General features: G+C 43.9%; 1 protein-coding gene across 10 annotated transcripts in view; it reads left to right on the top strand.

Moving 5' to 3' along the window:
• The first annotated feature begins 2954 nt into the window (after window positions 1–2954).
• Window positions 2955–17335, top strand: part of RABGAP1L (RAB GTPase activating protein 1 like) — a 159838-nt gene continuing 145457 nt past the window's right edge. For 5 of the 10 annotated variants that reach the window (XM_015869565.3, XM_032446098.2, XM_015869563.3 and 2 more), the window contains exons 1-2: window positions 3628–3715; window positions 16200–16367. In XM_015869565.3, the coding sequence (XP_015725051.2) occupies window positions 16233–16367 (135 nt within the window). In that variant the 5' untranslated portion in view covers window positions 3628–3715; window positions 16200–16232. Of the gene's footprint in view, window positions 3030–3627; window positions 3716–5727; window positions 5896–16199; window positions 16368–17335 lie in introns of those variants that run through there. The other 5 variants (XM_015869564.3, XM_085510954.1, XM_015869567.2 and 2 more) reach the window with 3 other exon arrangements.

The raw sequence follows: 17335 nt of genomic DNA, 5'->3' as shown, positions 1-17335 counted from the left end.
TGGAGATTGCCTCAGCAGTTCCCAGCAGACTGAAGGCTTCCACATGGGTGAGCTTTTCCTGTAAATAATCTTTTTGGTATTTACAACTATCATCTTTTATTATCACTGTACAGGCCTTTTCTTTATTTCAAAGGGAGCACATATGGATAGGTATGCTTATTTTTGTATGGCACAGACAGCATAAATCTGTTTTAAATTCACTTATATGTGTTAAGCCTTTAAAAACAGGTAAGAGTGGATATATGAGTCAAGCACTAGAATGGATGAGATATGTGAATCAAACACTGAAGAACAGGTAAGAATGGACATATATTTATGCACTGTGTTCTGAGGTCCAACAGCCACAGCACACAAGTGTCAGGAGATGAAGGCTTGAACTGATATCAAGATAACAGATTTAAAGGAAAATTACAGGAATGCAACTAAAAATTCTAAAGACATTTCATCTTTTCTGTGTACCCTGAAGGAGATTTGCATTCTAGTAACCTGCTTCTCCATTAATGCTGAATCCTGTAGCTATTGCTGCTCAGTTTAGTTATCAGATCTTAATAAGAGCCAACTGTTGGATATCTCCCTCTGAAAACTTTATCACATAACCTTTAATCTTATTCTTCTGAACTTCTCAGGTGAAGGGTTAGTTTGAAGGTCAGGAATTCTCATAATAAATACACACACTGTTGAGCAGAAGTATGTCGACAATACTGAAGCCTTTCCTCCTCTCTTTGTATTTTGCTCCACATTAAGATGGTCTTTTCGTTGTAGTCCTTATATCTTTGTAGGGCATCGCTACTGGAACTTAACAATTGCAGTTTACTACAGACAGGCCTGAAGCTCCAATAGCTTTTCTGATGTTAATATTCAGAAGAAATCTTTTTACAGCAGCTTTTGGGGACATCTCACACTTCTGAAGAATGTCAACGGATTGGCATTTATGGACATAAGACCCTTGGCTTTAAAGGCAGGAGAGCATGGATTTGGCAACAGAGTAATTCCAGATATTAGAGAATGTGTACAATACACACAGTGTTTGTGTGGGTGTATGTTGATATAAACTGAGCACTTATGAATATACATAGTATATAAATATAAACACAAAAGCCCTTTGTGATCTCATAGTAGCATTTCCTAGTGCTCACTTATGCTCTTATCTGACTTTGTTTCTTAAACAAGATAGAGATCTTCTAACACAGCAACATGAAATGTAAGCATTAGATCTATGTAAGCATCAGGAAATAAGTAGATGTTGGCCCTTTTTAATCTATTTAATAACAAGCCATCCTCACCTGAGCAACTGAGCCTACATTAATTGATTGACTAGCCATGAAGTGGTCACTCCTGTTGTGACACAGGGTGTGGTACATAACACATACAAGTTATGCAAGATAAAGTCAAACTGATTCAGTTTCCCTGTGCTCTATTACTGTGTTCAGTAATCCTGATGCAAATTCAGAATCAATTGATTCTTTTTCATAATGACAAACAAAGGAAATAGAGAGATAAGGTCGTGATGATAAGAGCTTTTACATCCCCAAACCCATAAAGGCTTCTCCCTTCATTCTGGCCTGTTACTGAGCTGCTGGCACTTTAGCAATAGCATTGAACACGCTGCTGGGTTCACATTGATCTGTTCTGTCAGAAATAACTCGTGAATTCATTTATGTGCTATTGAACCACCAATGTGGGAAACCAGCAATCACATTATAAAATAGATTATCTATATCCTGTTCTTGATTATGTGTCCATAATTCAATGCTGTGTTTATTTAAGGCTGTGTCAATATTTAATTACAATTTGTCAATGTGCTGAGCATCTTTAACACGTGGAACTTCTCCATATCTTGTAACTAAAAGCCTCAATAGGTGTTTAAACTGGGAAATACTTCCCATAAAGTACAAGTATTAATTACTTACTGAAGATAATTTGACTTGATCTTACCTCAGGCATGTGATATTTGGCAGCAGCCTTATGATTCTAAGGATATGAAACCTCCCTAGATAGACAAAAGTCACTGTGGAATCTATTCTTAAGTATTTCCAATGCTATTAGTTCTAAACATCACTTATTTTTTCCAGATTTTAAAGCTTACTTCAGCAGTGAGCTCTATATTGAAGTATATCAGGGCAGAGTGCTCAGATGTACTGTGAAGATCTGAGGCAAAGTCCTTGTAATACAAAGATAGAGAAAACGTTTCTGGGACCTTTCTAGCTGTATTTCCTGCTATATCTTTCTAGCTGTATTTCCTGCTATATCATAGAATTGAATATATTTTTCCTGGCATTTATATGTGAGTTCTGCAGAGATCAGGTTGTGAAAATAGTACATGTGAACTTTACAGCTCCAATTAAACACAACTGGATTCCTTTATCTACCCAGCAGGATTACCCTTCAGCTCCACATAGTGGATAATGCAGGACAGGTCTGGCATTGATTCTTATCTTTTTTACCTGGGCAGATTTTTATCTATCAAGGTGAAAATCCACGCTGTTCTTCCTCAGCATATGGGTGCTGTGTGTCCTCAGGATTTTACTGCACCTCACAGGGCATTATGTTCACTTCTGTCTTCTAAAGTGCTCGCAGCTCTCACCTGAATCTCTCACCTGAGGACATATCCTCTATGTCCACATTGCATTCACTTCATGTCACGTCACCTAAACTCAAGCAGTTTGGGATTCAGGACAAAAATATCAGGAGATGAGGAACTTCTTGTTTAGCCGTGACTTTCTCTCATTACAAGTCTTTATGCTGTGTATGATTTTAAGTTATGGCATCATACACTTGATCTTGTTGGTCCATGGACACTAACAGCCGAGTTACTGAGCAAACTCTTGCAGTGATTACAGCCGTTTCTGATCGTGTCTTTCAGTTCCTGCTGTGCGCTGCTCGCATCCTCACACAAGTGCAGCACCTGAGCGTGTGTCAGTAACACTGTGTTCATCTTACTCCTCCCCCATAACATCCATGGCAGCTGTTGCTGTGCTTTAATCCCGTGCTGTGCTGCTCGGCGGGGCTGCGTCCAACGCTGAGAGCATGTGAGTTATGGGGTAATTTGAGTGCAATTTGTTCCACGTGGAATACAAAGGGGAGGAAAGAAACCGACGGGGCAGCCTCTCTTGATATTTGCACATAAACGGTGCCGATGTTTATCTAAACACAGGTGCCTATTTACCACTTGAATATTAAATATTGACTTAGCCGTACATAAACACCTGATAAGGAGCCCGCAGCGCCGCGAGCCACAGCCAAACAAGCGGCGCGTTTCGCAGGCGGCGCTGCGTGCACGTCGCTCACTGTCCTTCGGCCGCAGCCGGGACTTTAACACTTTTACAGCCGGCCTTTCTCACGTCCAAAGGGACGGGGAGAATCGTCGCTACAGCTCATTCTCTACGTTAGTGCTGTAGGACTCGGGCCGGGGTGGCGGCGCTCTCGTCCCGCCGGCAGGGGGAGGGAGAGGAGGAGGAGGAGGGGAGCGGCCCTCGCGTGCCCCCACCCGCTGCGCCGCGCTCCGCCATCCGCCCCGGCCCTCCTTCCCTCCTTCTCTCCCTCCCTCCTTCCCCTCCCGCCGCCGGAATGTGGACGGCGCTCTGCCGGCCCTGAGGCGGCTGCGCGGTGGCCGCTCTCTACTCTCTCGGCCTTCCCCGCCCGCCGCCCCGCGTCCGGAGGCGGGCCGGGCCGGGCCGGGCCGGAGTCGCCCCGGAGGACGGCTGGGCTGGCAGCGGTGAGAGGCGATGCCGCCGCGGGGCTCCCGGGCTGGGGGGGGGGGGAGTGGGCCCGGCCGCCGCTGCGTGTCCCGCGGGAGGGCGGCGGCTGCGGGGAGTTCGCGGCGTAAAGTTGGGTGCGGGAGGGAAAGTGCAGTCCGTGCCCGGAGCTGGCGCAGTCCTAACCCCGCGCTGTTGGCACGGCTCGGACTTACTGCCTGTTCTCGAGTGCTTTGCTTTTTTTTTTTTCCCCCCTTTAATTTCTCCGGCTTCCTGCTAGGCCCTCCCCGGCTGAGGCTCAGCACAAACATCCGTGTCCTGCGGCGAAGTGCTGCCCGCGGTTGTAGGATCCCGAGGCGGCACGGTGCGCTCTGCCGCCTGGCTCCGGAGCGCCGCGCGTCCCTCGCTCCCGCTGTGCTCGCAGAGCGACGTGCTGCTCCGTTGGGTTGTGCTCTGCCGTGTCCCGGCCTGAAGCAGTGCGGGGTGTGCGGCCGGAGTTGGGGCAGGGCATTGGAGAGACTTGGGGGGGCGGCTTTGGGGCTCCTTCCAAGCCAGCTATGCGGTGATCTTATACCTGCGTGCGTGCATCCATCCCTTTGCGTAAACCCCAACAGATTGTCAATTATTTATTATTAAATCTTAAGACAGTAATAAATCCAGCAAGACATAAGGAGTAGCTCCCTTTAGTAAGCGCTGCTGCTCCTTTACTCAGGTTGTAGTCTCACATTTTTCTCCAGGTAAAACTCCAGATAAAGGGCAGCAGTCTTTCTGTCTCCAAACAGAGTTGGCTGGCTGATGGTGTTGCAGGCATCATCATCTCCCTGTTAATTAAGGAGTAGCGTGCCTTTGTTTGGCCTAACCTTGTCAAAGCAGGTAAAAGTCCTGAGCAGAGTCAGCCTGACTCATGTGCCACGTCTTGTGAATGTGTGCAGGGGGAAAAGATCAGTTCTGCACCTTATGCCTGTGCCTGGGTAGCACGGTGTTGTTCATTTGGGTGATGTGATATTTGTGCTTCTAATTAAGAGGTCAGTTTGCAGTTTAAAGTTGAAGACACCACTAATGCAGTCACGCTCGGTTGGCTCAGTGTTGTAGGAGTTGAAGCTAATTCAGAAAGGTGTATGAAGCGCTCTGCAGTGCTCTCTTTAAGATAGTGATAGTGAAATGCAGGATCGCTTGGGTAAAAATAGAATGCAGGCCTTTGAAAAGAGATTTACAGATTAAGGTTTGGTGATATTACTAAGAGGATTGCAAAAACATCCAGGCCGTAGTGTGTACTGCAGAGCAATTGAGGATGAGCTGAGCTGGGGCTGCTGCTTCCCTTGTGTCAGCAGTGGGACTTGTACAGCAAGGAAGTGAGTTCAGAGAACTGGTCAAAAAGCAGTACTTGGTATTTCTTTTTTCCCCCCTCCAGGTTACTTTATGGTTAGAACAACTTCCTGAACTAGTTCGCTTGCCAGGTTATAGGGATGCTGACTCCATCCAAAGGGAGAAGTGTGTTGCAGTGCGTGTGGCTATTGCTGTGGCTCTGATGCAGCCACGAGCTGCAGTGTGTGATGTGCTGATCTGGGTCGTGCTCTGAGGGGTGTTAAGATCATGAAAGGAGCTGCCCGCAGGATCTGCTGTGTGTGTGGCTGGCTTTAGTGCAGCTCATGCTGAAGGTAATAAATGATAAGAGCTCCCGTGTACTGGCATGCATTGGTCAGGAAGCCATGGTGTATCATTTGTGGTGGTGCTTTTTGTTTTTGTTTTTCTCTAAGCAACAGAGCTACCTCTATTTCTGCACATTAATTCCGCTTGCCCACATCAGTAGCTGGCTCTTTGCTCTCTCCTTGGTTATCCTTTCTTCTCTCTGAACTTGCTGTTGATTCATTAATTGCAAAGAATGATGTGGGCATTACTAGATAGAGACATTTGTTAATTTGTTCAGCTCTAATTTAAAAATAATCAGTCGTATTTTTATTACTTCTGCTATAGTTGAAAGGCTATTTCAGACCTGACTGACCTTAGTAATTACAAACCTTCTGATTTCCAGTTCAGACCAATTTGTCATTAGATTATACCCATCCTACGTGCCCAGTGGGCTGATACGCCATGTCAGCACTCTTAATCCTGGTAGGGCAGCACCAGGGATGCACAAACGTGTCAGACGGCAGCAATGGACCTTTTAAATCTCCAACCACCAGCTGTACTAATCTTTGCTGTAAGTGCTCTTTCACCCTGTGAATTTTAATCTTGACCTTCTAAGTGAAAATTAAAATGTCTATTTCAAATATTAACATTAAGCCTTGTAGAATTCTCCTCCTAAAGGAGACTAAGGTGCTTTAAGTATATTTTGTAAGGTTTTTTTTTGTTTTGATGTTTGTAGTTTTGATAGTTTATTCCAGCCTCAATCATACTTCACTATAGCAGTGCAAGTTTTAAGAGAGCCATTGTTGTAACCTGGATAAAGGTGTATGGGAAATTGGTAATCACAGCCTGAACCTCTGATTAACCAGCTGAGGCAAGTGTGGGGTCAGCTGTGGGAGCACAGGTGAGAGTAATTTAACTGTGCTTCTGGAAGGGGTGAAGCTTGACTCCACCTCCTCTAGACCTCATTTAAGGGCTGACCACAACTAAGGCAGCATCTCTTGGAGATTGCTCCTTGGTGGAGATTGCCTCAGCATTTCCCAGCAAAGGCATCTATATTGGTGAGTTTTTCTCCCTAAATAAACTTTTGAATATCTGTTACCATCTTTGTATCATTCCACCTTACAGCGTGGAACTGTGTTGATGGTCACCCAGTAAGCCAGCCATCTCCTTGTACTGATGAGGTGTACCTTGTACGCAGTGGGTCTGTGCTGGCTGTTCCCAATAACCATGTTCATCTCAGGCATAGGAATGGCTTTCAGGAGGATTTGCTCTGTGGTCCTCTTGTTGCATTTGGATCTGCAGCCTGGTGACAGTGGCCAGCTCCCTCTGGACTTTCAGATGCATCCCACCTGCTCTGACAGATCTGGGTGTTTCCAGTTTCCTGACATGCATCTTTATTCCAGCAGACTCTGCTGCTGGGCTCAGGGGCCTGGGGGGCTGGAGCCATCAAGGAATCTTGAAGTTATACTTGTTGGTGCCAAGCAATCTGTAAACCTCCGTCCTCCCAGGGTGCTGTACAGCTAAATAATTGTGCTTTTAAATTATAGTATTTATATTGTGTAGTTGTGTGCATCTTAAGGCATACAACCAGGTTTTCCTTGATAGGAAGAATGTTCCACGTAATGGACTATTGCATTTTATAAGCTGATGTTCTTATTTGCCTTTGGAAAGAACAGATTGAGAGCCAGGGCTTCTTACTCTGAGGGCTAACGTTAACTAAACAATTAGATCACACTAATTCACTGCTGTTTAGAGTTGCCACCTTTTATGTTAACATGGTTTCTACTTTAACAAGAAATCACAATAACTTAAGAAAACACACCAAAAAACCAACCCACAGCAGCATTTTGTTGTGAGTTGTTGTGTTGAAACACAAGGGTTACTTTTCAGTACAATCATTCATTTAGCACTGTGGGTTTACAGTGAGTTAATAGGAGCATATCTTTTATTAGTATCTTAATGAATACTCCTACAGCAGTCTGTACTTTCTTTGGAGGAAAGCAGTTGAAAGTAATTAAAATCAGCTATTTTTACTTGATTACTGCACTTCACAGAGGTCTGGACTCCCATTGACATAATGATTAAGATGGACAAGAAAAGTACGAGTTAGAACAGTGTAAAATAGTGTGTTTTTTAATGGAGATAATTAGTAAAGAAGTAATTGAGGTATGATCTGTAGGTGAGTTCATTTGTGTGTATGTTGTGTATACATATTTGTATTCCCAACAAATGTTTCACAGTTAACGTTGTAAAGAACTCCCCAGCTGGTGCACTGTCCTTGTGCTTGTTTCTGTTTGCAATACAAAGTCCAGAGCTTTAATTTAGGAGTAGGTGCAGAAATGTAAGAACAGGCAAAACAGTTAAAATAAGTTTGCAGAAATAATCTGCAAGTTGTTTCTTTGTCCTTCAATAACATCCAGGTGTCTTTCAGCTCAGTGCGAGCACTGCATGCTGACATCACTCCACAACAGCCTGTTCCTTGGGGAACCTTTTGGATGTTGGGCTGAATCATCTGGAGTGCCTGTGGCAGAGAGCAGTGCTGGCTGCTTTTGTTTCTTTCCTTTCTGCGAGGCCTTTGCTTTATCTCCTTCCTCTGGCGTATACTTTCATTATTTCCTGTTGTTTTCAACTCAGATCTCGCAAGTAAATTCTTGGTGGCAGCACAGCGTAAGTAATAGTTGTCCCCAGTCCAAGCTGCCAGTCTGTGTGTGTGCTCTGTGCAGTGATGGTGTTAACACAGGCGCTCGCCCAGCCAAGCGTTGAGCCGGGAGGAGCTGCTCCAATCCTCCATTCTCCTCTGGGGTTATTGGTCACTCAGTGGCAGGAGGTGCCCCATCTCCTTCAGCATCACTGCCTTGTGTGCTTGTGCACCCAGCATAGAAGGTCAGTAAGGCTGCCACTTTTGTGGACAATTCTGCACCTCCTGTATGTTTGAGATATTATTACTGGGCTATCTGTAGCTTGTGTCATCTTCGGTAATGAAATTGGAAGAGAGCTTTCAGTGCGTGGCAGTGGTTGCTCTGGGGGTAAAACTTGAAGTGGAACGCAGATCAGGCAGTGCAAGGAAGGCAGGCGTTTGGAAATATCAGTCCTGTCAGTTCCTGCAGGCTGTGTTCTCACATAGATGTCTCTACATAAAACCTTTTCTTTGTTCCTGTCATACTTGATCCTACTTGCTGATACTTTAAGAAGAATAATTTGAGTGCGATTTATTGACTGTATAAAGTTCCAGGAAATGGATCGGAGAGGTTTGTCTGTGGCACCTTTGTGAATTTCCTGCTTTACTTCCAACAAAAACACTTTATACCCAAACTTAACATTTTAGTTTTCAATTTTCAGCATCAAAACGATGAGATGTGGGTTTGTGTCACTCTGCTTTTCCTGGGTGATGGCAGCTTTCCCTGCTGTAACGCTGGCTCTGAGGTTATGTAGTGTCCCCACCTCCTGTAGGTGCAGTGTATTTTCTTGTCTGTCACAGAATGCTTGCTTTGCTAGCTCGTATGGTGCTTAGCAATTGGAGAGACACCTCTATGGCTCCTCAGAATTTGCCAGCTGGACTTAACTCCATTAACCACTACCTGCTGGGCACAGCCCTGTAGCCAGTTCCTTACCCAAAGAAGGGTATACCTGGCCAGGCCATGGGCAGCCAGTTTCCCTGGGGGAATACTGTGAGAGACAGTGTCCAAGGCTTTGCTGAAGTCTAGGTAGGCTGTATCAGCAGCCTTTCCCTTGTCTACCAGTCTGGTCACGCAGCCTTAGAAGGAAATGAGGCTGGTCAAGCACGACCTACCCTTCATGAACCCATGCTGGCTGGGCCTGATCCCCTGGATGCCACACACATGCCGTGTGATCTCACCCAAGATGATTTGTTCCATGGCTTTCCCGAGTACTGAGGTCAGGCTGACAGGCCTGTATTTCCCTGGATCCTCCTTACGGCCCTTCTTGTAGATGGGAGTCACATTGACAAGCCTCTAATCCCCTGGGACCTCTCCAGATAACCAGGAACACTGATAGATGTCAGAGTGCAGCTCGGTAGTTCCACCCCCTGCCAACTCCCTCAGCACCCGAGGATGGAGCCTGTCCAGTCCTATGGACTTACGACAGTCCAGATGGAGAAGAAGCTCTCTGTGTTCCCCTGAATCACTAGGGCTGTATTCTGTGTTCCATCCCAGACTTCCAGATCAGGGCATAAAGTGTTAGTTTCAGTGGCATTTGTTGGAAGTGATGCTCTGTGAGGTGTGTGTTTGGCAGGGAGAAAGGCTGGCACCCAGAATCTCTGCTGCCTGTATCATACTGCTCTTCCATATGGTCTTTTCTGCATTACATAATGTGTTTCTAATGGGAAATAATTGCTGGTGGAGAAATTATGTGCTAGAATCTTTCAGTGTGTTTAACAGACAGAGTCTTATAACAGAGAGAGTTCCATAGCCCTATAGGCTAAATTAGGCCTATTTATTTTTCACTAAAGAAATAAAGGATTAAATAGAAGATCAGTGTTCGATTGGTGACAGGTAACAGTGTGAACATGTGTTTGAGTTGCTCCTTGGTGCTGTTTGCTCTATCCTAGAGGTAGAAATTGGAGCTGCTGTGCTGAAATGAGTTGTTTTAAACCTCTGATAAGCTGCACAGTGAACCTGTGTACCAGAACTTGATGTATCTGTGCTGTGCTTTGTGTTGGTGGGGTTTGTTTGCTTTTCCTTCCATAAAATAACCATAAAGACTGATAGGATATCCCTCTTCAGGATAGTGAGGGCTGCTTTGTTTATGCTTACTTATGAGGCGTACGCTTTCAAAGGGGGTTGTTAGGGAAAAGACTTTTAATTGGCAGAAAATCCATATATCCTTTAATTGCTTACATACAAATTGGATTGGTTAGCATTGCTTGCACTTGTGAACAGTGTGAAGTAGTATGTGTGAGTGAGAGGTGTGTATGGTAGAGTTAGCTGCCTGTCACCTGGTGGCTCGTGCCATTAACTGTGGCCAAATCTTAGGCTTGAGGAGTTGTTTCTTTTTGAGGACTTACTCCCCAACCTTATTTTAACTCAGTTTTGTAGCTTGTGCCCTGCAGCTATTCCATTTGTTTGTGGATGTCCTGTCCATCCCTGGAGGTGTTCAAGGCCAGGCTGGATGGGGCCCTGGGCAGCCTGGGCTGGTATTAAAAGTGCAGGTTGGTGGCCCTGCCTGCACTGGGGGTATTTGGAGCTTCGTGGTCCTTCCAACCCAGCCATTCTGTGATTCTGTTTGTGGCATTTGAGTGAATGCAAGCAGGCATGTGACTCAGGGCTGCCTCTGTGGTTGACCTGATCTTCTTTCCTTTATCTGGTCTGATAGTTTGTTTACCATTTGTGATACCCTTCTCCCCACACGTTCCAAATTGTAGTTCACATCGGTGGGTTTATTTTTTAACGTGCTTCTCATCTTCCCTCTTGCCTGTGCTTTGCAGCAGTTGATGATCTCTGCAGAAGAGGAGAGGTGCTGCTTCTCTGTCGGGCTGTAAATGTCATAAATGTCAGCTGCTTCCTTGCCTGAGTCACCGTGCTCTGCAGTACCAACGTGTCTGCCAGCACCCGACAGGCCTGGAGTCAAGATGAATGAAAACAGCCTTTTTCCCTGTGCAGCTCCAAATGGAATCTTTGCAATGTTCAAGTGTCTCGGTGGCTTACGTGTAATCAGGGATTCCAGCTCAGGAAAGCTGTTTCTCTCCTTATAAATCCCTTAGTATGCAAAATGCAATCAGTTCAGAATTCATTCTTTAAGCTGTGGATGCAGATTGCTTTGAAGCACAATAGACATTTTCTTGTTTACGTAGCTTTCTTTTGAATGTTTTCCTTTTAATAGATTTTCCTTGGCTATAAGATGGACGTAGGGCCAGTCTGTGCTGAGGCCTCCTGTATCCTCTGTATCCAGGCACCCAGTACAGGAATTGCAAACAGGCTGCTGGCTGTGAACAGGCTGATTATCTGCTGTGCTGTATGAAGTACAAGTTCACTTTCACAGAGGAGACAAAGCTGCCAAAATAAGCGACGTGGTTTTTCAGCTGCGTGGTCATTCTTTGGTTTTATTTAGTTTGAGTTCTTACCATTGCTTTCATAGAAACTAGACTTTTAATGCATAAACATGGAAGTACATGTTAGTATGTATCCAGCAGGGATCTCTTTATTTTAGGTTGATTTTAATCTAGGGGAACAGTAAAGCAAGTAAACACTAGTTCAAAACACTTTCCAGGTGTGTTTTGAGCTGTTTTTCACAGCCAGAGATAGGACACTGGAAAACAGTTTATGGATGGTAAAGCAGCAGATAGTATGAGCAGAGAGGTTCTGCTTCTTACATGAAGATGACACAAAGAGAAATGGAGATGGAGGGTGAAATTAGAGTGGTGATGATCTTGGATTTAAACAAACGGAGTGGGATTTACAGTAACAGTTATGACGTGCCTCGGGGTAGGAAACAGTGGCAAAGACTGAGTTATTTGTGTGGGTATCACTGGCAGCGGGTGCCATTTCCAGTGCCTTAAGCAGGAAATCAGAATGAAATGCACGTTACCTCTATGTAAACTAGAAATGTGAGTCACACAGGGCTTGTGTTTTCAAGTTCAGTTAGTTTAATGCTCTTTTTGCTCATGTGCATTGTATTGAGTGGCTTAAAAAAGGGAACAAATGACCCTTTTCTGTGTACATCTGTGCTTTGAACATCTGTTAGCAGAACAGAAATCACCACATAGTCGTGTGGGACCTTCCTCACAAAAGGCTTCCAGAGAGTCCCCTGGAAAATCTTAGTTGTTAAATTTAATAGCATTTTCTTTTTTAAAGAAAAAATAAATCATTATTTTTTTTAACTTAGGTTGAACTTGAGCATTAACTTTGAAATATTTGTTGAACACAAACTGGAAGTAAATGCAAAAATACCAGGTCAGTGCTTCATAGGGCTAGTTCATGTGTATATTGGTATTTACTAATGGGACCAGTTTGATGAGGAAGTTTATGAATCCATTCAGGGTCTGGATGTGCATCACTACCCAGGCCTGTGTGTTTCTCTTTGTGATGTGGTTTTCCAGTTTACATGCAGCATGAAATACATGGCAGAGTTAGGGAGAGGGGGAATTGAGAAACACCTCCTCCTGTGTCCCCTCCTCTTGTACAGCAGGGTAAGCCGGCTGTAGGTAGTTGCAGTGAAACCATGGTGCCTTACTGGAAGGAAGTGTTGTAGCTTCTGGGTCTGGGCTGTCTGATGATTAGGATGTATATATGGCAAGTTCCACTTTGGGGCCTCCAGAGAACTGTATTCCAGGTGTGTGTGGTGTTGTTTTTATCTTCCTTCTGTGGTATTGTCACAGGGTTCTCCAGTTGTTTTCTGTGTGGCGTTGCTCATCTGTGTGGAGGAAGAACTGTCCTCTCTATGGGGAAGAACAGGACAGCTCAGGAGTTCTATTGAAGAACTTGCTTCCTTGTGGTAGTAGAATGTACTTCAGCATTTCTTACTGTGAAGAGAACTTGCAAAACAGTTTGTCACCGTTTTTCTGAAGATGTGGTTGGAAGATCCCTCTGATTCTGGGCTGTGATGGCTTGGGAAGTTCCCATCTGCTCCGTGGTTTTATTCTTGGAGTGGCGTTGGTCAAACAGAAGGTTTATTTGCACCTCAGACGTGTTAATTCATCTGAAGTAAAACTGCAGCAGGAGCTGAGCAAAGCCTATGGGCTTGGTGTGGAAGTAGCTGAGGTGCTTTACTTCTGCTGGCTTCCTGCCCATCACGTGTACTCTGAGCAGTAACCAAATGCAAATGCTGAACCTCTTTCATGACTGTTGTGAGCCATGGTTCAGCTCCAGGAATAAACTTAGCATGACTGTAGGCTATATAACCGTCTGTGTGTTCTGACTGATGTGCTCCCACCTCACCCCCAGTTGCTGGCAGTCACTTGTTCCAGGCCTTTATGAGAAACAGGGGAGTTCATCTCTCTGCGATGGGTGAAACAGGAGTAAGTACTCAGTATGGGATAAAGCGAATGCTGAAAGTGAAATAACGTAACTGTCTGCTGTCTGGAGGTGACTGGAAAGTCCAGAATGTGTTTCTTTCTTTTCTTAGACATAAAGAATGAGAAATAAAGTAAAAAAATCACATTCTATTTCTTCCCTTCCCTTAAGCGCTGTAAGGTGTGATTCATTCAAGAGAGGTTTATTCTTGATACTGCTTTTCTTCCAAAGTGCTTTGCTGGAGTAACAGAATGTGTGTATTTTTCCCTCTAAGTAGCTTACTTGTTAATGCAGTAAAGCCTCAGTAATCTGCTTGAGACTCAGAGTTACATTATTAAATTCTCATATCAACTTCAGTTGTTTAATTCGAAACACGACTCAGTCATGATTTAGACCTGGTCTTGGCAAAAGCCTGAGGGGTTTGTGGGCTTGTAGCTTTAGGTGAGCTGATATGGGAGGAGATGTGTGCTCCTGGAGCTCACGGTCTGATTACCATCAGAAACCGGGCTGGTTTTGCTGTGACTAGAATGGCACAGAGAGCATCCGCATGAGTAATGCTGATGGCAGGTTGGAGTTGGAAAGGTAGGAATGAAGGGGTTTAGGGTGGTGGTGTGCTCAGCTGGCATAGCGGAGGTGCCTGCACACCACATCGTGGGTCAAGCTTGAGCTGTACTCTCAACAACATTAAATTCCTTGCAAATCTACTGTAACTGCAGTGATGTGCATGGTATGCTTTTAGGAATTCCAAATTGAATTAGAAATTCCCTGCAGTCATCTAGTGTTAATTATATTTCCTTCCTCTGTTTCGGAAGAGGAACTTGCCTAAAACTATCTTTACCCACGTGGGGATGTTTTGTACTTGAGTCTGCTTTCAGCCTTTTACATTTAAAACTTCTTTTGGTCCCTTTTGCCTAGAAGACCTTTAGAGTTAAGATGCCTTAAAATGCTGAAATCAAGCTGACTTCAGTGCAGAATCCATGACCAAGGGTTGGGTGGTGCTCACATGATGTCATGTCTGCAAGCTACTGCTTTGGGTTCATCACACTGCCAGTCCAAACTGGTAGTTAGTGTCATTCTGAATATTACAGCTGTTTGGGGGCTTTCTCCTAATGCCACTCTCCTGACAAGTTTTCTGTGTTGTAATACAACACTTCAAGTTGAGTTTTTTTAGTTACTCTAGGCTGGATGTGGCTCTGGGCAGCCTGATGTAGTGGATGGTGACCCTGCACATAGCAGGGGGGTTGAAACCAGATGGATCATTGTGGTCCTTTTCAATTTGGTCCATTCTGTGGTTCTCTGGGATTTCTGTGTGTAATGCTCTCACTGGCTTGGAAGGTAAGATTGTGGTTGTGTTAGGGAGAGAGAAAATTTGTTTGGAGAGAGGTGTGTGTAAGTAGACCAAGTCTTGAGAAGAGCAAAACGATAGGAAATGTTTTTGTATTGAACTTGGCTTAGTTCCTAAACTTGCTTTTAGGTACAAAGTTGCTGAGCTGCCTGTTGTGGCGAGCAGGCTTCGATAGTGCTTGCTCAGAATGGAGGAGGACTTGTGTGTCTGAAGGGCTGTTTTTGTGGTTCCCTGCCAGTAGACCTAAATTGGTGATCTTGATTGCATGTTTTGAAACTAAAACCGAGACGTGAGCGTGGCACAGTTCTGTGCCTTGGTACTGCTGTGAAGGCAGTGGGAAGCAAAATCTGCCCATGCTCACAAGTCACAACTCAAGTCTGACTGAGCTTCTCTCTCTGAGATGCTTTGCAGCTGATCCTTCCAGTGTGAAACTGGGTTTGGTGGGGGCTGAATAGGTGGGGACTGAGCAGAGTTTGAGCTCTCTGTATCCAGTTTCAGGGTAAGCATTATATTCCACCTTGCAAATAAGGCAGTAAGTGAAGGTTCCCCCTCTGATCTAGGTTATTCATCACAGCTTTGTCTTGTAAGGAAAACACTGCAGCACTGAGCTGGACTTTCTGGAACCTGATGTGGAAGCACACTGGGAGTATGTGCCACTTACCAAGAGTATCTGAAAATACCTTTGCTTCTTTTAACAGAGGAATTATTAAAACATGGATTCACTTTAAAAACAGCATCTTAGTCTGTCATTCCTGTAGGGTCCAAGGAAAATGTTCTATACTAATACAGATGATTCTCTCTTTGTGTTGGATACCTACAGTTGTTCTCATTTGGGAGTGCTGGGAATGGTTTAAATTGTTGGTTTTTTGGTACTCATTTAAACGATCTTGTAGAGATACCAATCCTTTGCCCTTTTTTGGTTGTGCCTGGGCTTATTTCTGCACAGAGAAGAGGAAACCTGTTCTTGGTTTCTGTAATATTTACAGCTAATTTTTATGTGAGTAACGTGATTAACTGATGTGGACTTTTCAGAGAAACTGCTGAGAAGAATATGATTGTGGTTTAGTATAATCTTTGATGCTTTATCACACGTAGATCGAAATACCCCGGTGAGAAAACGTTGCTAAATGTGTTTTCGTGGGTATGGCATGAGTTTGGGAAATTAGTCATCAGGTAATTTGCATCTTCACCTAATTTTGGTGATGCTGATGTTGAGAAATTCATCTGTATGAGAGAGAATGGAGGAAAAAGGGCAGGAGTTGGGGAGGTAGAGGGAGCAAACTCTGGAAGGTTGTGGATACTCCAGGGTGAACTTGGTTGGGGGTTATCTATGCATGCAGATAAAAGCTTCTGCTGTTCAATCACAGCATTTTTAATACCCTTAAATACACCTTGCTATTAAAAAAGTTCTTACAGAGATGAAATTAGAGAAATGTCCTTAAATGTAGTATAATACATTCATAAAACTTGGGGTATTATATTCCCTGAGAGAAATTTCCTGTTACACCCGTTAAGCTATTAAAGACCGAGTTTTTGATCTGTTCGTAATGTTTTTTCCTTCAGTAGGTGTCTGTGGCAGAAAACTGCTGACCTGATATGGAAGTCAGAACATCTTATAGCAAAGCCAGTAGAATTCCTGAAACCGTATCCACATTAATTAATGAAGAATTTGTCGTGGTTCACCAGCAAACTGAAGACTCATCTGGGAAAGATGCAAAACCTCAGCTAAAGGTTTATTGCTGTTTTATTTGAAATACAGAATAAGGTTTATATTGAGCAAAAAAACAGCTGCTGCCTTGAAGTATTTAACTAAAGATACTTGAGTGTGCTTGAGGAGAATCTTACTGTCCATTTTTGTCAGTGCTCGTTGCCAGTGAAATTAAGGGCTCAGAGTAAGGAAATGTGGCAGTTCAGTTTTCCTTGTAGAGGTAACTTCTTCAGGGGCTGGTTTTGTTAATATTCTGTGCGTTTATGCATTTAACAGGGACTACAAATTTGTTCTTTAAAAGAATAAACTCCAGATTAATGCTTGGGAGATATTCTTTATTTAGGGATAAGAGCCTCAGGATGTTTTTCTTTAAAGAGCACAATTAGGCTGCATAGGAATAAGCCACAGTAGATGTTGGTTTTGTTTTCCTTCTAATGGCTATAGGCCTTTTATGGAAGCTTTCTACCACAGGCTGCCTGGATGTTTTAGTGTTTTGGTATCAGCTGATTGGTTAATTGCAAGTTTCCCCAAATCAGTTGCTGTAGCAGATGTGATTCACTTGGAAAAATGGGAAATTGTTCCCCTTGAAATGACAACAATGATTTTATGTTTCCATAACTGTTGGGCAGTTATTTACAACTGATGATTTCAGTCTGAAATTTAATTAAACACCGACTGCTTCTTTAGTAATTATATCTACAAGATAGAATCCATAAAGCAGCTTTATTACTGGCTGTGTTGTATTTTGGTTGGAAACGCAGGTGTCTGTGAAAAGCACTTGTCTGGGGGGGAGGATGAACATCTGACTATTTTCTGGCTGTTTTTATACATTTACTTTCCTACTATATGTGGAACAATTGCTGAGGCAACTGAACTGGTTTGGGTATGACTAAGAAAGCACAATTTTCTGTAAGGAAAATGTGTAACAAATTCTGTTCTCTTTTTCGAATGGAGAATCTAAACACAATAGTGTTATTTTAACAGAGGTCTG

The sequence above is a fragment of the Coturnix japonica genome, chromosome 11, assembly GCF_054131305.1.
Source record: "Coturnix japonica strain WE chromosome 11, WE-NBRP24, whole genome shotgun sequence".
Lineage (NCBI taxonomy): Eukaryota > Metazoa > Chordata > Aves > Galliformes > Phasianidae > Coturnix > Coturnix japonica.
Note: the sequence above shows the minus strand (reverse complement) of the source record. Positions and strands in the feature narration are given on the sequence as shown.